The sequence below is a fragment of the Battus philenor genome, unplaced genomic scaffold (genome assembly GCF_028537555.1).
Source record: "Battus philenor isolate CCGP_79_NKW_IND1 unplaced genomic scaffold, ilBatPhil1.0.hap1 SCAF_16, whole genome shotgun sequence".
Lineage (NCBI taxonomy): Eukaryota > Metazoa > Arthropoda > Insecta > Lepidoptera > Papilionidae > Battus > Battus philenor.
The window spans coordinates 13649220-13671246 of record NW_027181678.1 but is presented as its reverse complement, the minus strand read 5'-3'; the positions used below and the strand labels follow the sequence as shown (position 1 = coordinate 13671246).

At 32.9% G+C, this 22027-nt stretch overlaps 1 protein-coding gene across 2 annotated transcripts in view; it reads left to right on the top strand.

Moving 5' to 3' along the window:
- The window catches only part of Tre1 (Trapped in endoderm 1), a 63486-nt gene that overhangs the window by 27924 nt on the left and 13535 nt on the right, over positions 1-22027 (top strand). For both annotated transcript variants that reach the window (XM_068762293.1, XM_068762292.1), the window contains exons 3-4: positions 11412-11544; positions 13265-13378. In XM_068762293.1, coding sequence (XP_068618394.1) covers positions 11412-11544; positions 13265-13378 — 247 coding nt within the window. The remainder of the gene's footprint in view (positions 1-11411; positions 11545-13264; positions 13379-22027) is intronic.

The window sequence follows — 22027 nt, the reverse complement described above, 5'->3', positions numbered from 1 at the left end:
AACTTTGTTAAATACGAGACGTAAGCTGGCTGAGTTGGCTTTTAAGGAGTTAAATTAAAAATACGATAATCAAAGACAGTGCTTCTCAACCTTTTCTGCGCCACGCCATACATAATTTTTATACTAAAGTTCAAGTTTAAGTCTCCAGTCTACCATCGAATTGTCCCACTGTGTGGTGTGAGTCCCACGTTGGGAAATATTTCGCGTATATTGTAATGCAGTTCAAAACAATATCTACCAAAAATACTGGTACTTTCACACTTACGTAATGTAACCTCCGTTATCTTTTCATTCAAAATACCGCAATGTTTGAAGACGAAGGTTTTTGACCAATGTGTGTTGTTGGTGATGACATAGGGGTCCAAGAAGTGAGCACTTACGAAGGTCATCATAAGAAAGCTCAAGTTCAGAGAACAATGGAAAGGGCTATGTGTCGTTTCGCTGCGAGATCGAATCCGAAATGAGGTGATCCGCTGAACCAAGGTCACCGACGTAGATTGAAGATGATGTAGAAGTTGGGGCTAAGAGGTCCTCAAGTGGCGACCTTGAGTTGGTAGCCCTCTAGGAGGCAGATCTTTAGGAGAGGCCTTATGCCTTGTAGTGGGCGTCCATTGGTTAAAAAGAAAAAAAATGTTCGTGGTACAGGGTCAAAACAGACTGGTAATCGAGTGCAGTACAAGGCCTTTTTCACTTACGCCTCCAGCGACATTCACATTTTAAAACACCACGCCTCATATAAAGGTAATTTTAATTTTTTTTAACGTGTACATATGTAAATAGAATCAAATCGGTATGATTCATTGGCAAATCAATTACCGTGATCCGGTAACGTGAGATAAGCGTAGGCAAACATATAATGTCTATAAACCGTGATTATATTGTTTACATAATCGATTTATACCAGTTGATAGCTGCCTTTATGTACGGTAACCATAGCTTGCGTTCCAATCGGATAATCCTCCTTTATTGGTGACTACAATTGCCCCGTTATTCCTAGAATTCGACAGAAAAATGGTGCAGAATGTAACAAAAGGAAACGATACTCAGAAATAGAAAAAAAGGTAGATAAGTTTTTAAAATAAAAGTAATTGCATAGCACTAAATAGTAAAATAAGAACAGAAATGTAAATAAATACAGAGTCTGTGATGAAAAATAATTTGTGGTAAATAGTGTAGATTATAGAAGGAAGGAGATGCAAGAAAGAAGATCTGAAAACAAAGAATGACAGATCATGTGAAGCGAAAAAGGAATGAATAAATGATAATGTGAATGACGAAAGTAAATGTAGAATACAAAATTGAAAAACTCTTTTTAACTGAATTTGTAACGTCCCTACCATACAAGGCAGGGGGAACTAAAAACCCCCAAAAATGGGGGTCATTCAATAATAAAAGAACCGGAAAATCTTCTGAATTTTTTATCTTAATGGAGAAAAAATAATTTTCTTTACGATAATTACAACAGATTTAAATATTATAGTAGTTTTTTTAACATTAAGTTCACAGTTTTAGTAGTCAAACCCATCACAAATTATTTGTTAAACATTTTGGTTCTAAAGACACGATGTAATATTAAATTATTATAATGTATATTTCTATTAGAACAATAAAATTACAGTACCCGGCGATAAATTTGCGCATCGATTTTTGGAAAGAGACAATCGGCTAATTTCGGATTCGTGGAGAGTTATCTTTGTCGCACGAAATACAACAATTGACAAAACGTCGGTAGTGTGGGGACAGAGATAGTGCTCTATGAAGCCGGAATTAGCCGATTTTCTCTTTCCAAAGGACGATGTGAAATATATATCGCCGGGTACACTAAACGTTATATCAGTTTTTTAATATTAAGTTCACAATTTTAATTGTCAAACTGATCGCAAATTTTTTATTAATACATTTTGTTTCTACCGATACCATGTAGTATTCAATTATTATATTGTATATTTGTGACAAAAAATTGAAGTATAGTGGTGTATTGGAGGAATGTAATATAAAAAATCAGGACATGTCCCGATTTAATCAAATATTATGGTGTCACTAGTCATAACGCTCCTACGGCTGTACATTCAGGGGAAGCGATGAAATTATATTTGTTTACGTCGCCGCCATATTGGTACGGCGTGTCATAACAACGATTGGCTCTTTGAAGTCGCAGCTTTTTTTTGGTACGGATAATCAATGCTCTTTTTGGTATTTCTACCGAATTCAAGTGGTTTCTTCGACTAAACTGAAAGTAGATATGGAAAACATCGCCTTAATGATGGACCACGACAACCTTCGCCCATCATGCCTATCGTTTGCTCGCAGGGTGGTAAGAAATGCTATTAAAAGGAACAAAACCAAATAGAAAAACTGGAACGAAAATGCACATGTAAACGAACTTATCAAATAATAATAGAATATAAGACATGCATTAAAAAGTTCAAATCCAAACAAATCTGTGATATCAAAAAATAAACATAAAGATTGAAAAATACAAGTATACCTAGCCACCTAAGAGTAAAAAGATGAGGAAAGGAAGGCGATGAAAGCAAGAAGGAATGAAAGAACAAAAATTGCAAGATATTGTGAAGGATAAAATGAAAGAATAAAAAAAATTGAGAAGTATGAAAGTGAGTGTCGAATAAAGATAAAACTCTGAAAGAATTATGTGTAAATAAAGTCCCTGTCCCAAATTAGATAGGGGGTACGAGAGGCCCCCAATAGCGGGGGCCATTAAAAGACAAAAAAAAGTGGTTTTGTCACGGTTGGACGTTATTACACGCTTATAGCATTTTAATATGCGGTGTGGGTAGAGTCGACAGTAAGCGAACTGAAGACATAGTTATGGCCACGGAAAGTCCCTGCATGCTGGCAGCCCAGGACAGGTATCAAGGGGATCTTTGATAGAGGCCTTTGCTTTGGTGTAAGACCGGCTGACCTTTTAAATGGCTGCAACGATTTTAACGGGACTTATACCGGCACGTAGTTAATCTAATATATAAAATTCTCATGCCACGGTGTTCGAACTTGAACTCCTCTGAAACGGCTTGACTGATTTTTACCAAATTTAATATGCGTATTCAGTAGGTCTAAGAATCGGCTACTATCTATTTTCTATACCCCTAAGTGATAAAGGTTGTTCACACTTAAATTTTTTTTTTTTTAACGAAATTTTTTGTTTTTATTTTTTTTATGATACAGCATACAAGAATACCTACAACCATAAATTTTCACCCCTCTACGATCAACCCTTATTTTTATTTGTTAAATAAAAACTTTAATTTTTTTTGCAAAACAACGTTTGCGGGATCAGCTAGTATAATATAAGAGAAGAGAATAAGACTTTATTTTATTTAAAAAAATATAAAACTGAAAAAGGTGTGTTTGTTGTTAAATTCCACATGAATGGCGTATCATATCACACAGCGTATAAGTATATATATATATATATATATATATATATATATATATATACTTATGTTTAATTTACCACGTTTTTCAGAAAGATGTGATCCTTACGTTTGACCCTATCGATCGATGCCTTAAAAGTGCAGGGTGTTTTTTTTTCGGATTTTACACGTTTCGAAAATCTGTGAATGCAGTTCTGTTTCTTTTCAAAAATAAAGGATGTTTCTTTTAACCTAAATTATCCATCTCCAGTATGTACAGTACTTTCCCTCCAGGTGGCGTTAAAAAATTCCACCCTGTATATCCGTATATATATTTAAAAGCATACAAAGTAAAGACACTTGTCCCAAACATTTACAGAATTTATTCTGTTAACGAATTGTAATACAAGTAAATACATTCGTAATACATCGATAATTAAAGCATATAATGCATACCACGGTAATAGATGCTTTTATCTTAAACACACATACATTATGCGCAAGCGCATCATTAGAAAGCGGTTAGTAATCAAACCGTTAGCATAAATATGCAAGTGTCCATATTGCTTTTATATAGTGATGTGATTTACGTATTATTGTGATCAAAAAGTAAGGTGAAATTGTTTATAAAATGTAAATTCTTTATTTATTATCCCAGTCTGATAAAACGCACTTTTGTCAACGCTTTTTCCACTCGTCAAAACAGACTAGGAATAGTCTTCTCCCGTTATAACCTTCAAAACCTTCTTAGATTTAGTTTTAATCTCTACAATCTTGTCAAAACGACGTCCTCGCATTGGCCTTTTGAGTTTGCTGACTAGCTAGTAGTCGTACGGAACCAAATCAGGCGAATAAGGTGATTGCCGAACAATATCAGTCGAATTTTGAAGAAACAATGCAGTATGACATCGACCAATCAAGACTTGACGCGCTTGAGACACATAACATTCTTTAAAATGGGAAAATGGACGCTTGGCAAATGTTGTAGACACTACTACCAACGTAGGAAAAAAAATTAGTCCTCACGTTTGCCTTTTGAGTTTGCTGAATAGCCAGAAGTTACGAAGCCAAATCAGGTGGATACGGTGGTTAAGGAAAGATATCAGTCTGGTTTTTAACAAAAAAAAGTCGCGAAAAACAATGCACTGTGACATCGAAAAATCGGCTATCACGCGTTTGAAATACACAACATCCTTTAAAATTGGTTTGAACTGAGCCAAACGATATTCCAATTTCTGATAATACTTTTTTAATTTAAATTATAATTTCACTTTACTTTTTGATCATAGTAATATGCTATCAATTCGGTAAATCTTGAAATAAATTAGATGTAAAATTCAGCACGCGATCGCAAGGTTCATCGATATATATATAAATGCTGATGATGGCAATCGAGGTGATGCATTTACGGAAATTTAAGCACTTCACAAAAACACGTGTTAAAACTTGGTGATAATTATACCTTTTGACAAAGAGACATATGTAACCTTGGAAAAAAATTACCTGCCTGCCTAATGCCTTAGATTTTTAAATGACTTTTTGATCACAGTAATAAATATGTCATTAAGAGTGCTTATGGTTATATACATTTATGTATCTCTTTTGGAGCTCATATAGCCACAAATATGTATATATATGTATATATTTATATATACATATAAATATAAAAAATTGTTTTTATGATACCTCCACATTAAATCATTTTTAATTTTGTCAATGACAAAACTTTATCTTTTAATAATTTTTAAATTACATGTCTAATCCTGTATTAATTAATAAATACAAGAAGGTCATATATTGTAAATTAAATAATAAAAAAACATTAAACGTTTTTTCTTTTAAATAATTTAAAAAAATATATTTATAGAATAATCGATATTGTTATCGATGTTTTACGTTACATCACTAGCGTTGATTTTCTCCAGTTAATCTTTGCCCATCAATGTTATAACCTAGTAAACAAGATCCCGTGTATAGATCTATTATCACCGTACAAGAGATAAAATTTATTCTCTTTTTATCATCCTGTCTGCATAATATTGAACATTGCAACGATTTTATTTATTTCCATTCGAAATTAAATTATAAATAGTGGTTCTAAATATGCGAAGCAATTTGTTATCTCCATTATATAAAAAAAGAAAAAAATCGATACAGAAAAAAAATAATATAACGTTTGGAGTATTATCGATGTATACATTTCATCGATTTTCAAGTAAATCGATATACATGATTATTAGGAATAGATGTAAATGCCTTATAGAAGTGAATATATATATTTATATAAATAATATATATATAAATACATATTTCACACTATCCAAATGTAAATGGTTTAAAAACTAACCACGTATTGATATTATAGTAGTAATAAGCGTTTTCAAAATTCAAATTATTAATTTAATTTAATAACTGTTTATTATCTGTCGTTGCTGACTTTATACAGCCAGAAGCCATTGACCTGTGGCATTTAAATACAAAAAAAAATAATGTAACATATTTTAGAATGGTCACTTTATTCTGATTGGAAGTAGGTGGTATATTTATTTATTTTCACTTCATTGAACACCATAGATAATAACAAATATAAATATATATAATGTTATATACATGTATATATAAATAGAGGCAATCTCTACCAGACAACCTTTGGATAGAGATGAGAGACGTGAAAGAGTGGGTAATCTAGGGTGTACATACATACAAATACATTACTATACACACACATATATACAAGAATACGTATGTATACTTGTATTTACATAGCGGTTTAAAGGTTTTTTTGACAAACATATATATATATATATATATATATATATATATATATTTATTTTTCTGCTTGAGATCCTCTCTTTAAGCCCTTGGCTATAATTTCTCAAGGTCGCCATTCCATGCTCATTTTTGAACATATATATTTAATATAAATTAATTTGAAAAGTTATAGGACATTCTATTTTTAATTAAGTTACCTAATTATACGGCGAAATTTCGTCTGCTTTTATGGCAACACTGATACGAGGGTGAGGGTTGGTGTTGACATTTAATAAAATTGTTAATTTTATCTATACGGATGGGGGACATAATACTAAACACGATATATATAGATCCCCAGATTTATTTACTTCTACTGCTAGAAATGTTTTACTTTATTACTTTCTTTACTTAGAAATCATCAACGTTATTTCGGTCGTAAGACGTCCACTGTTGGGCATAGGCATTCTCTTGATATTTCCTCTACCTTAACAAGGTTATCTGCCAACGTTTTTTTTTATGGTCCCCGCTATTGGGATCCTCTTGTACCTCCCCTATCTAGTTTGGGACAGGGACTTTATTTACACAACATTTTTCACAGTTATTATCTTTATTCGACACTCACTTTCATACTTCTCAATTTCTTTTATTCTTTCCTTTTATCATTCACAATATCTTGCAATTTTTGTTCTTTCATTCCTTCTTGCTTTTAACGCCTACATTTACTCATCTTTTTACTTTTAGGTGGCTAGGTACATTTTTATTTTCCAATCTTTATCTTTATTTTTTGATATCACAGATTTGTTTGGATTTGAACTTTTTAATACATTCGTTTACATGTGCATTTATTTCACTTTCGGTTCCAGTTTTTCTATTTGGTTTTGTTCCTTTTAATAACATTACTTACCACCCTGCGAGCAAACGATAGAAATGATGGGCGAAGGTTGTCGTCGCCCATCATTAAGGCGAAGCTGTCCATATATACTTTCAGTTTAGTCGACGTTTCCAGGGCACTGCGCATCTCTGCATGTGCGGAACTCTGCCCACGTTTTGGGCGGTACATCATATTTCATCACCTTTATTCCATGCGAAAATTAACTTTTAAAATCTACTGTGTTGTTACTTCGATATGGCACGTCCACCGCTGGACATAGACCCACCTCCAAGATTTCTATATCTACTGGAAGCGGCACGCATCGTCTCTTCCGAGGACCTCAACAATGTACCTTCGGATGGAGGTACTTTGCTGTACTTAAGGGTCCGTCGTTTTTTCGAAATGCGGAGGTTCTAGCGGTGATATATTTCGCGTTTTACAAGGCCCCAATTACTTGTCGGTTTCTCACTTCCTTCTACGTATCATTAAAAATATAATAAAAAATAAACCTCATGTTTATTTCTAATTAATGACGAAATCTCTGAAATCTTACATAGTAGTACATAATGTGAATTATTACATCCGACAAGTGTATAGAGTGAGGAAAGAAAAAAATATAAATCATTGTGATATAATAACACATAAATTATATCGGTACTTTATAGCCGGCGTTGAGCATTTATAAATGGCGGGAATGAGTAACGCTTTCAAATTTAGAACGCTTCGGCCATCTTTCGCTTGTCATCGTGTTGTAACTTTTTAAAATTATAATCCTTTAGGCAAAGAACATATGTTTATACAGCCAAGTAATATTAATACAATTATTTAAGTTTTAAATGAACACGACTTGATCAATACTTTCATTTACATCAGTTTAGTTTTTACACATATTTCCTATCACCTGTATAAAGTGATCAATTTTAAATTAATCTATTTTCTTTTATTAGAATGCGACTGGTCAATAACTGAAGGCAATACAAAGTCTACAGGAATAGATATTAATTAGTAATTAATTTTATATACACCAATACCTCACTTTGCTTCGTGGTTACGTTCCAAAAAAACACAACGCATATTGAAATGCCGCAAAGTGAATTAAGATTTTTTATAGCAAACCATGTAAAGATCGAAGATAGGTTCCAGAGTTATGAAAATACTACTTTTTAAAAAGAAAACTGAACAAAGTACACATTTAAAAAACAAAATAATATAACTCTGTCAATAAATAAATTTAAAAAATATTTACCTTTTTTGTAACCAGAAATAACACTTAAAAATTTATATAAATTTATTAATCTCTTAAAAAAAGCACAACACACTACGTAATAGAAACTGAACTCTAAAATTAGCAAAACAAAGTGAAAATAAAACTGTATTCAAATTTCGTTGATTTTTAGTTAGAAAGGGAATCCCCGAGTTTTGATGGCATAGCGCAATTAGAAACAAAAGTGTTGTCATCTTGTAGAAAAAAAAGAATGGTTAAAAAAATTAAAGACCCGAATCCAAAACAACGCAACTTCGAATATCTAACGACGCACAGTGAAAATTAGTACTAATTAAGCAGTGGGGCAACTTCGAAAAAAACTTAAAACGAAACGACGCAAAGCGAGGTATTGGTGTAGTAATAAGAATATAGGGTAGGTTGCCAACTAAATGCACTGACAACATAAGATCGCGGGAAGTCGCTGTGGCGATCTTTACGGGTGTCTGGCTGTGGCCTTCCATCGACTGAAAATAAAAATAGAAATTTTAAACATATATTAATTGACAGCGAATAGATATAGATAATAGATATACATTCACCAATTTTAAAGTATCACATTTCTTATCATCCTGTATATGTATTCGTAATATTTAATATACAAGATCTACACTAATAAAGCTTTCAAAATTATAATGCAAGATGACGTAAGGCGAGTGGAGTCGATTCGGAACTCGATTCCGTACGACCGATAGCCCGGTATTCAGCCAACAATAATTGTACGCAATTATGAGCGCAGTATAATGCATTAGACTAGTGTGACCATGAGAAATTATTAAATTAATGGGAATGGTCTATGTTCAGCTGTGGAGGTGCAACGGGTGGAATAATGATGATCTATAGAAAAAAAAACGAACAGTTAGAACAAATACAGTTTTTTTGACATTATAATTAAATTTACGAAAAAATGCAAAAAATATTTTTGTGTATTATTATAGTTTTATTTTTATTTAATATCCTTTATTGTATGCGCTAGGAATATAATAGTAAAGAAAAAGTACAACAGGCGGTCACACGATATCACACGAAGCAATTTCTTTCAGACAACCATAGTATGGAAACATTGGAGGGGTAAATAACGGGTAGTAAACGTGTTCATATAGACAAAACATACATATATACAAAAATACGCATACATACATACATATGTATATAGCATATACACTTATAATAAGCCGTATATTATATTTCGGCGTTGGTTATAACATCAAAATTAACACATATACAAACACACATAAATATACATACATATGTACATAGCATTCATTTATTTATATATGCTTATAGTAAATACCGTGTGATACATAATTATGAACACAAAAACAAACATATCAAACAGACTGATTGCACTTGCCTCAGAAATAATAACAAAACAGAGAAATAATAAAATTTAAATAAATAATAAACAATCACAGATCTATCTATCGATACTACTTTTTTAAAAGAAAATCGAACAAAGGAAACATATAAAAAACAAAAATAATATAACTCTGCCAATAAATAAATTGGAATAATATTTACCTATTTGTTACCAGAAACAACACAACAAAATTTATATAAACTTATTATTCTCTTTTAAAAAAAGCACAACACACTACGTAATTGAAACTGAACTCTTAAAATTAGCAAAAGAAAGTGAAAATAAAACTGTATACAAATTGCGTTGATTTTTAGTTAGAAAGTGACTCCCCGAGTTTTGATGGCATGGCGCAATTAGAAACAAGTGTTACCATCTTAAAAAAAGAAAAATAAAAAAAAATAAAGACTCGAACCCAAAGCAATGCAACCTCGAAAATCTAACGACGCACAGCGAAAATTAGTACTAATTAAGCAGCGACGCAACTTCTAAAAAAACGCAAAACAAAACGACGCAAAGCGAGGTATTGGTGTACATACATAAAAATCGTGGCCACCCTTGTTTTTGTAGTTTGAATAGTAATCTACATAGAATGGCGGCCCATCATTATCTGACGTATTGTTCATCTTGGACGGACACAGGCTATATTCACTTACACTTAAAGTTATTTACGGGAATGAAAGACATTTTGACTGCTTTCAACTACACCAGAGTTCCCCAAACTTTTTTGTGTCGTAGACCCCTTGCCACGTTTTTTCGTGTTGGGTAGACCCCCTGATATTGATTTCCTGTAAATTTCTAACTGTAGTGAAGTTTAGTATTAAAAACTTAAAGAAAAAACACATGTTAATTTATACATTTATTAATTGAATTTAAATTAAAACTACTCAAAATAAAATTTTGTATCTGTTATGTAAAATATACGTAATATTAAATAAACATAAAATAAACTATAAATATAATTACATAAAATATATACTTCATAGGTACTTTTATAAATAATCTAAATGTTTTGATATTATAAGATAGTATGATATAAGTAAATAGGTACTATCAGTATATGTGTTGAGATCCACTATCGTGGACTCCCAATTTTTTTTTCGCTGACGTAGACCCCTAGCAGGTTGTCATAGACCTCTAGGGGTCGATATAGATCACTTTGGGAATCACTGAACTACACTATTGAATCTATAAAATACCATTTTACAGTGTTACCATGTAAAGATGTTTTCTTAAAAACATTGCAAATGTACTAATGTGATCAAAAACTATGTTGATATTTCCATTTAAACTCCCGGACATTAGGAAGTCTGGTAATTTTTCATAGGTTGGTAGAACTATCCATACCATATGCTCAGCGTCTGTTGGTTCAGCCCAAACCATTTTAAAGGATGTATAGCGTGTCAAAGACATCGACTCGATTATTGGCAAAATCGCTCAATTTTTTGCTCTGTGTGTGTCTGATTTATAGTTTTTATAAGTGTTTTTTTCCTAGAAATAGAACCTTATTTACTATCAAACATATTTATTCTAATTAAAAAAAAGTTAATTACTAATTCAAAATCTCATTTCGCTTTCAACATCAAAAGTCACCTATATCGTCATTCTAGGAATAAATCGCAACGTGTACTTACAACTGATGCAAGTTTTAATTTGCAAAGAAATCATTTTGAAAACTCTTGAAAACTTCAAGGGTCATTCCCTATTTTCAATCTTATTTCCCCATAAAAATCTCCCATTCAATACTTTTTTTAATCACACTTAAGGTTATTTTAAAGGAATGCATTTTTACAGGTAACTTCATCACCACAGTCGCTCTGCTCATGCACCCCAAGCTCAGGGGTCACGTGACCACCATGTTCGTTCTCTCCCTCTGCGTGTCCGATCTTCTGTTCTGCAGCATCAACCTACCACTTACAGCCAGCAGGTAAACTATACGTTTGTTTTAAAATTACAATTTTATTCAGGACCTCGGCTTGGTCTTGTCTTATCTCAGACTGGTTCCCGTAACCAAGCGGCCGTGCGCTTATTTTGCGACCAATTCCTCAACAGACCCTTGATGTTGAAGACGATCTCCATCTCCAGAGACCAGTAGCCATGTAGGGTGCTACTCCCGTACACTGAAGTAATACGTGAGCAGCAGTCTCGTCCTCTTCCAGACACGCTCTGGACAAAAGACTGTCCGTAACGCCTAATGTAAATAGATGTTTGCTAAAAAGATCATGACTGGTTAAAATCCCTGCCACCAAGTGCAGCCGGAGCAGGGCGTTAGAACCGGCAGCTTATGGTAGGCATAGCCTCTTTTGTAAGTAAAGGACCAATATTTAGCTACTTCCGCACATGCAGCGGTAGTCGTGCAACAAAGTCCAGCCCGCTGATAAATGAGTATGCGGTAAACAATGCGAATTACACAACTGCCACCGTTAAACCTCTCAAATTGTTAGCTAAATATTGGTCCTTTTCTTACTTAAGATGGACTTCCGCAAGGTAACGCCGTATTCCATTAAATATAGCCTCTTTTGCTTGTCGGCACTCCTCATGGCTCGTCCATCACTGTGTTGACTCCTAGTACGCTCCGATACTAGAGATCTGGCTTTACCCATTGGTAGAGGGATGAATAGTTCCAGGCGGTAAACGACCATGCTGGAGCTCTTCTGGGGCAGCTTATCTGCAGCATCATTGCCTCTGGAGCCGCTATGACCTTTTAATCTACTAGTGTTACAAGGTTACGTTATTTATTATACATAGCCTATTGGCAAATTGAAGTAGCAGTCAAGGAAATTGGCACGCAGAACTGATGCCCCCTGGAACCTTAAGGTTCTGTAGACAAACAGCGTTAGACGTCCACCTTGACAGACGATCTTTTTCAGGTCGTCAGAAATCGCAATAGGCTTCTTACCGGTTCCATTTTAAATTTATAATCGCCATATAGTATCCTATAGCTACAATGTTTTAAAACAAAAGGTGGTTGTCTGAGTGTTTAATCGAAGATGGTTTCCGGCAACCCACCAAGATCTCCCTATCTTTGATTCATTGACGACCAGTAACAAGTGTATCGGGTCCTCCTCCTTGAGATCTCACACGCAAGGACTACCTTTCAGCCGGAGTCCATGCAGTTGTATCTGTCCTATTGGATGTCTTATGGATTTCTGGTCAGACCAAAGGCAAACTCATTGTATATACAGTAATACCCCGCTTTACGCGACCCCGTTATACGCGGTTTCACTATAACGCGAATTGCAAATATCGCGCTCAAATGCCTCGAATTAAGCGAAAGAGTGCGTATAAATATAATGTAGACATCAACTTCTCTATGGTGTCTTGACCATCTGTCAAACAATTAAAAACAGTGTTGGGTGTTATGAACGTATTTTACAAGGACGTAAACAAAACGTTACCCAAAAGACAATAGATGTATTTTTCCGTAAAAAATAAGAGTATGTGTTGCATAGTGTTCCTAGAATTAAAGTGATTGATTAAAATGATTTGAATTTTTTTGTAATAATTTTTGACTATGTTTAATCATAAACCTCGTTATACGCGAATTTCAATTAACGCGATTTTTTTTGGAACGTATCCCTCGCGTAAAGCGGGGTATTACTGTATTTAGAAAATCAAGTGTTTATTAATTGATTTCTTTTTATCAGGTATATAAAACAGAAATGGACGCTGGGCGCTCGACTATGCCAGATGTTCGCTTTCGTCTTCTACGGCAACGAGGCAGTGTCTCTATTATCTATGGTCGCTATAACAATAAACAGGTAATATTTTCATATTAAATAGTTAATGGCGTGAAATTCTAAAAAAGTACGGAACCCTCGGTATGTATAATTTTATTAGAAGGGAGATTAATTTGATTCTAATTGCAATCAAACCGAGCCCTTCTAGTGTTCCTTATAGTATATAGCCCTTCTAGTCTTGAAGTATAGAAGTCATGAATAAAGGAAATACAAGTATATTTAATGGAATCAGGCGTTACCTCGCGGAAGTCCATTCTGAGTAAGAAAAGGGCCAATATTTAGCCACTTCCGCACATGCAGTGGTAGTCGTGCAATAAAGTGCACCGCCCGCCAGCCCGCTGATAAACGCGTATGCGGCAAACAATGCGAATCATACAACCGCCACCGCAAAATTACTCAACACGTGTTTCACCCCTCCACGGGGCATCTTCAGGAGTTATGTTACACCGATTAGTGCCAAACACAGAGTCTCTATAAACTACGAAGCCGAAATTAGCCAATTGTCTCTTTCCAAAAGTCGATGTGCAATATTTGTCACCGGGTACTGTATTACCTATTTTGTCTACCTAAGCGATATCAGGCTTCGTAGAGCACTATCTCTGTCCCGCACTACCTATGTAACGTTGTCAGTCGGTGTGTTTCGTGCGACAGAGATAACGCTCTACCAAGCCAAAATTAGCCGATTGTCTCTTTCCAAAAGTCGATGTGCAATATTTGTCGCCGGGTACTGTATTACCTATTTTGTCTACCTAAGTGATATTAGGCTTCGTAGAGCACTATTTCTGACCCGCACTACCTATGTGACGTTGTCAGTCGATATGTTTCGTGCGACAGAGATAACGCTCTACGAAGCCGAAATTAGCCGATCGTCTCTTTCCAAAGGTCGATGTGCAATATTTGTCGCCGGGTACTGTATTATATTTTGTCTACCTAAGTGATATTAGGCTTCGTAGAGCACTATCTCTGTCCCGCACTACTTATATGACGTTGTTAGTCGATGTGTTTCATGCGACAGAGATAACGCTCTACTAAGCCGAAATTAGCCGATTGTCTCTTTCCAAAGGTCGATGTGCAATATTTATCGCCGCTGTACATATGTGCAACGTTACTTTTATTTTAAATATTTTACCTCGCGTGCACGCTTTGTACGCTAGGTATTTACCTGCACGCGACAATAAATGCCGGCATTAATGATGTCATTTTGCAATGTGTGTATTATGTTTTCATTTGGTATTTGATTAACATCATTTTTATAACATAGCCGTAATCATCTATTGTGTTTCGAATATTCTAGAAACGTGATTACATATCAAGAATGTCTCTATGTAAATATGCGTACATATTTTACGGAACCCTGCTATTTACAGAATTAATTTATAATTAGTGGTCGGTTATAAATGTAAAAGTTTTTTGATCATCCTGTATCATGTATAAAGAAAAAACTTTGTAATTTGTTACAATATTTTTTTTTCAATTGTAATGCGCCATACTATGTGTGAAATTATTTAAAATAGAAATTTAAAAAAAAAATTAAAAACCTAATGTATTACCGAAAATTTTCCCGATAAATAATGAAGAGGAGTCGTTAACATGGCAACATTTGAACTATAAAGTTCCCGAACGCTTTGAAAAGATGTCAGCTGTAAAAAGGTTTCATTTAAAGACAAGTGATTTATTATCTACAATGTACATGTGTTATATGTCAGTTTGACTTGCATAAATGTGTTACGTTTATTTTTAAATTTTATGATTATAGAAATGATATTTCGAATAGCGAATAGTTTGTTCAATAAGATCTTTTCATCATTCGTAAAATCAGTAAATCTTTTGTTGACATATGTCATTTCTTCCAATCCCACTCTGTTTCTTATTTTAGGTCAATTACACATCTCTTTATCACATTCTAACACTTTTTATAAAGTCAAATTTTGCAATTTTATTTTTTAGCAATGACATAATTTCTGATGAATTATTGTGATAACTTCGTACATTCCTACCAACACCCATTTTTTATTTCTTTAATTACTACATTGTTACGATACAAATTCTAAATTCTTTCTTGTCATCATTTTAACCGAAAATCTATAATTTTTGGCCCTAAACATTATTTATTCAAATAAATAAAATTGAAAGGTCTAAGCAGTATTAAAATAACAGCTTTTTACTATATACATATGAATATACACTTTACTTTTTACTATATACATATATACACGCTACATATACCAAAATTTTTGTCTGTCTGTTTGTTCTGGTTGATCTCTGAAACGGCTACACCGATTTTGACGAGATTTACACTGGCAGGTAGGTGATGTGATTAGGAGTAACATATGCTAACTTTTAGTAAAAAAAATTAACGAAAAAAAAAAAACAACTAATTTTTTTTCAATTCCACGCAGACAAAGTCGCGGGTACAGATAGTAAATAATGTATTAGGGAATCTCTTTCGTAATTTTGTATTGATAAACATGGTCTCTATATTAGATTCTTCATTTCGGTCATTATTTCCGTGTTCTATAAACAGGCTATAAAATATATTTTATTATATTTCCGTATGTCTGTTAGTGTGTTGTAATATCGGAAACGACTGAACAAATATTGGGAAGTGTTCGTAGAAAGTTTTTATATATATATACTATAATGACTTGTATGTATGACTTGTAAGGATGGAATGGTAGGAATTAAAAAACAAGTGTTGTTGAACAATTTTAATTATATTTCAATTCAACGGAGATACTTCCTGCTTCTTCTCCGCAACCATAACATTGCGAAGTAGTCATAAATAAAATAGATTAAATAAATAAATATATAATAAGTTGACGATCAATAAGATTTGTGTTGAAAGTTCCAATGTTGAATAAATGAATTTTATCTTTGACTAACATATATATGTTGCTTGGATTATGATCAAATAACTTAAAAAAATATGTGTCACTATTAAATTTTTATGTATGTATATATATATTCTTCTTTAGCGGTAGACGCCCACTGTTGGGCATAGGCTTCCCCTAAGATACCTATGGGGAGATATACCATAATCACCACACATGGTTGGTGGGTATCGCAGTATGGTATTTTGGTACACAGAAAACCTAGCTGCCCATCTTCTGGAATCTTCTTTGTAAGCTGTGACAATCTGATATAATTAATGCACAAAGTGTGAATTATAGAAGATTTTTATCTCGGTAATCGAACCCGTGACCTATGTTCGCAAGTCTCAGTTCCCCACCACTGAGCTACCATTGCTCAGCGGTAGGGAACTAAGGCTTCAAAGATATATATGAAGGGATATACCATAATCGATACACCTGAAAGGCGGGTTCACGATCGCAGTATGGTATTATGGTACGCAGAGGATGCTGCTATCTATCCTCTGGAAATTTCTTTGCGAGCAATGGCAATCCTATAGAATTTATGAACAAAATATGTGAATTATATAACATTGACATCAAATGATATATATATTATATTAACAACTTAAATGCCGATACGAAACGCGTGGTGTACGGACGTGAGGCCGGTCTCGCGCCGGCGCGAGATGCACACCAACTAACTTTAATAGTTCAATATAGCGCGGGCATCGTACGAAGTAACACGCTAACGTATCTGCATTATGTATTTTTTATTTTAATTACCTTATACACCTATCCCCCGATTTACACGGTAGATACGTTCCTGAGAAAAACGTGTAAATCGAAAATTTAAAATTTTCAAGTCAAAACCGTGTAAATCGAAAAACTTGCAGAAAATGCATAATTTCGCTATTTAACAGTTGTGATTTTTTTCAATATTTTTGGTGTATACAGAAATAAAAATAAAATGCATTGAAAAGTTAAAATATTTAATATATTAAATATATTACAGAAGACCAAAAATAAAACCAAACGTGTTTTATTATCCTTTATCACTGTCAGAAATTACTCTCAATCTTTTTTTCGGAATCGAAGGTTCGAATTCACTTTCATCACTCGAAGTTATTCGATGTTTGAAGCAGAAATATTTTCATTATGAGAGATGGTAATAAAATCGATTACTAAAACAAAAAAAAACTTATTTGGTTTAATTAACCGTGTAAAAGCGAAAACGTACCGTAAAGTACCGTGTAAATCGGGGGAAAGGTGTATATGCAAATAGAACTTAATTGATAACATTTGAATCATTTTAAAATAAATAACAAAAAATAAGGTTCATGTTCAAGACACTGGTATTGCAGCTGTTAAAGCTCTTATATCTATAACCAAACATCCTATATATCCCTGTCAACTATTACTAACTACAATAGCTATATGCATGTGTTCTTTGATATAAGTAAATGATCGCAGAATTCGTTGCAAAGAAATCTAATGAAGAGATATCAAAGTGCGCACGCGTCGTCTCTGGACAACGTCATGTCCATCCGGCTTTTACTTTATGTTTCGTAGAATCATAACTTTTCGGCCTGGGACAAGAGTGTAAACAATACTGGCAATTATTAAACACTTACATAATCTATATGATTACTAGCTGATCCCGCAAACGTTGTTTTGCAAAAAAAAATTAAAGTTTTTAATTAACAAATAAAAAATAAGGGTTGATCGTAGAAGGGTGAAAATTTATGGTTGTATGTATTCTTGTATGCTGTATCATAATAAAATAAAAACCAAAAAAATTGTCTAAAAAATTAAAAATAAAATTTAGGGGTGGACCACCCTTATCACTTAGGGGTATGGAAAATAGATAGAAGCCGATTCTCAGACATACTGAATACGCATATTAAATTTGGTAAAAATCAGTCAAGCCGTTTCAGAGGAGTTCAAGTTCGAACATCGTGATACGAGAATTTTATATATTAGATGTATTTAAATTTTATAACCTTTACGTCATTTGTTTTGGATTGTATATGTTTCCTGAACAGCCAGAAGTCCACAGAGCCAAATAAGGTGAAAATGGTGTTTGCGGAACGATATGTCTAGTTTTTTAAGAACCAGTGCACTATGACATCGACTAATCGCGACTTGATACGAAACATACGTTACAAATCACGATGAAATATCTTGAAATAACACAGAAAATCATTGTACGTGACTTAAAACAGTAAATATTAATATCAAGTGTTGCAATAATTAAAATTAACAATATGTAACACACCATTCGAAAGGCTATTAATAACATTTCACTTAGCGAGTAATTTGAGAGAAAACTGGCAACATAACTGAACTGTCATTACGAATATTGCGCGGGAAAAAGCATTCGGTTTTACAATTTCACGCATGCGCTGTCATTACATTTTTACATGCTTACTTTCCATCACAGATAATAAATGGAAGATATTATAATTTTTTACTGATAAATTTAGATCTACAGCGTGTTCAGTTATAGATTTAAAGGATTGAATATATAGCTGATTCATATGCAAAAATCTGTCTGAAACATATGTTTATACATTAATTTTTTTTTTCTCTTAGACGATGGACATAAAACTTTTGACAGTACAAAATCTACAGCTACAGATAATAAACAAAGATTAATTTTAATATGTATTGATTCGATTTTTGAAAACACTTTTTACTATATTATCTTTACGTAATTTATTTTTGAAACAATTTTTTTTGGACAGCTTTCACGTCGACAGCCGATCTTTTTTATAAATAAAGCCGCCATTACGTATATTGGAATCTGAATAAGCAATTTCGGAATGTTTAAATAACGTATTTACGTCTATTATCGAATTTTATTTCAAACTGTTTATTATTTTACTTTATACTATGCTTCTAATATTATACTAACGTTTTACGGTGGCTTTGTTTACATGAATCTTTTTGTTAATTTATATAATAATTTAAATTTCAAATTAATGTCAGTGGCCAAGTGGAATTTGGTTTGACTCGTTTGAAAAAATAATCTGAAAGCAGTATTAAAAAGTATAGAGTATATATGTATATGTGCGTGTGTAGGTGTGTGTTTATATGCGAGTCTCCATGTTATCATATCATCTGATATACACCCACTGCAAGTCATAGTCCTCAACCAAAGATATCTATGGGGAAATATGCCTTAATTAGCACGTTTACCATAAGGGTTTTCAATCTTAATGTGGTATTATGATTTGCAGAGGATGCTGTTACCCATTCTCTGAAAACTTGTCTGTGGCAACCCTATATAATTAATGCAAAAGGATGTATTATACAAGATTGCATCCCAGGAATCGAACCGGTGATGTACTATCGCAATTCTAAGCTCTTTCTCTCTAGGCGTCCACTGTTCAACCGACATTGCTCCGTTTTGATTTTTTTTTCATTAAAAAGGTAATATATACTGAATACACCGTAAGGTTACAAGAAAGAAATCAATAAATCATAAAAACGCTATTCAAAAAAAGAATTCAAAAAAAACTATTTTTAATCCCTTACAACGACATGGACTTTGACCTCCCCTATACACGCCGTTTCTTCACATGATTCGAAAAAGATTTACGTCTCCATGACATCTGTAAGCCGTGTTTATAATTTATTATACGATCCGGAACTAGCAAGGGTGACGATTGTAATGTTTAAAAAAATGTATGTTGTAACAACTCTATGGTATATAACTTAAAAATATTTTTATGGAATTATGTTGTAACAACTCTGTAGTGTGTAATATGTAATTTAAAAACGTGTGCTTAAATATGGTGGATCTTTTTAACAAGGTTTATTTTAAATTTTAAAAAGTTGTTACAAAATTGTGGCGCCAATAGATATATATTAATTTTAATAATTTATATAAGTTAATTAAATATCTCATTTACATTGAATATAAAAGTGATACATATGTGCTTAGATAAAAAGAAACAGAAAAAAGTAAAACTCTTATGTGGAAAATTCGTAACTTTTTCGGCTAAGACATTTGTCTGCTAAATATTCTATTTCGGGATTGAACTTGCTACATTTTAAGACCAAACGAGCGCCATTAAATTCATCTTGTAATCGTATCCGTTTTTTTGTCTTTATATATATTTGTACATAATTTTTCTTGATATACACAGGATGATTAGTTATGGGCCTAATAGTGAAGGGTTGAAATAGCTCGTTCATCAACAAAATGCTTTTATCTGATCACCAATTTATTTCATCTTCATATTTCGTAAGACATCACTCTCAACATTATACAGTATGATTTATTATAAACGTAAAAGCTGTAAAGGGTTGAATGCTATTAAATAATGCTTGGTACACATTATCAAATATGGTTACAAATATAATATACAAAGTAATATTTATTTAGTAAGAATATAGGTTACAAAAATCGTATTATCACATTTTAAAGTTAATTATTGTTTACTATCTCTCCCTGTACTGCCATAAATTATTGATCTGTCGCATTCTAATAGAAATAATAAATAAAAAACATATTTCAGAGTGATCATCACCTCCATGGTGATTTTAAATGGGAGTATAAGCTTTAAGTCTTTTTTATTTACAAATGAGCTTACAATCAATCACCCTGTATAAATAATGTTTTAGAAAATTATCATAAAAACACTACTGATAAAAATAGTATCTCATAGATTTATTTTAATATGGACTCCTCTGACTTTTTACTAACATAAGTGAACATTATAAAATATTCAAAATTCAAATATAGTCAATAAATGAACAAACAAACAACAAAAACAAACAAAAATTTTATCTCAAGCAAGATTAATTTAATGTACCGTAATTAAAATTTGTTCATAAAAAATATAATACTTCGTAACCCGCTATCGCTTATGCCTTGGACTCCACAAGTGTTGCTATAAAAATAAAACGGCGGGGCGGGTCAGTATCCGCTGTACAAAGAAGCGCTTGTTCGGGAGCTCTTGGCGTACCGATGATTGTTTCGCTTGACTTTCATTTATACATCATTATAAATGTTTAATTTATTAGAATAACTAAAATACTTTCATTTAATTAAATTATATTAACAATCAGTGTAAAAGAGGCTTTATTACAAACTTTTGAATTGTCGATTATTATAACACGTAGTAAATTACGTCGGATCCCTGATCTACTAAGAGCCGCCCGGAAACTGAACACTTTTAAATCAAATTTTAGAATTTATTGTGTACATTATAATACCAACAGTCTAAATCTGGTTATGTCTACATGGAGCGCACATCCCACATCCCACAGGGGGGCATTTTGATTGTTAAGGAGGGCAATTCACAAGTGGACTAACAAGTGTAAGCTTTCGCTTTAATATAAAAATTATGTGTTACATAGGGGGGCGTAAGAATTTTTGACTCCAAGATGTGGGCATGGCACATTTAATAACATGCTTTTAATTTTATATTAAAAAATTTGAAAATTATACTCAAGAATTAAAATTTAAAATGAGTTGGAAAAATCGTTGTAAGATATTAAAATATTATACAAAGATTAGAAATATAAAACAAAAATGTAATAAGTGACGGATGAGAGGCTGAAGGTGGAATAATGAAAGAAGAAAGAATAGAAGAATTAGTTCAGTATGGAAGAAGAATAAAATGAAATATGTATGAAAAAATAAATATGCAAAATTTCCTGTCCAAAATAAGACGGAGGAACTAAAAACATACAGGATGGCTCAATTTGATTCTGAAACAACGATACACGGTAATCCCGGAAGGCATTTATATTTCCAGAATTCTCAAATAAGTAGAACAATATGCCATAGAAAAGAATAAAACTCAGA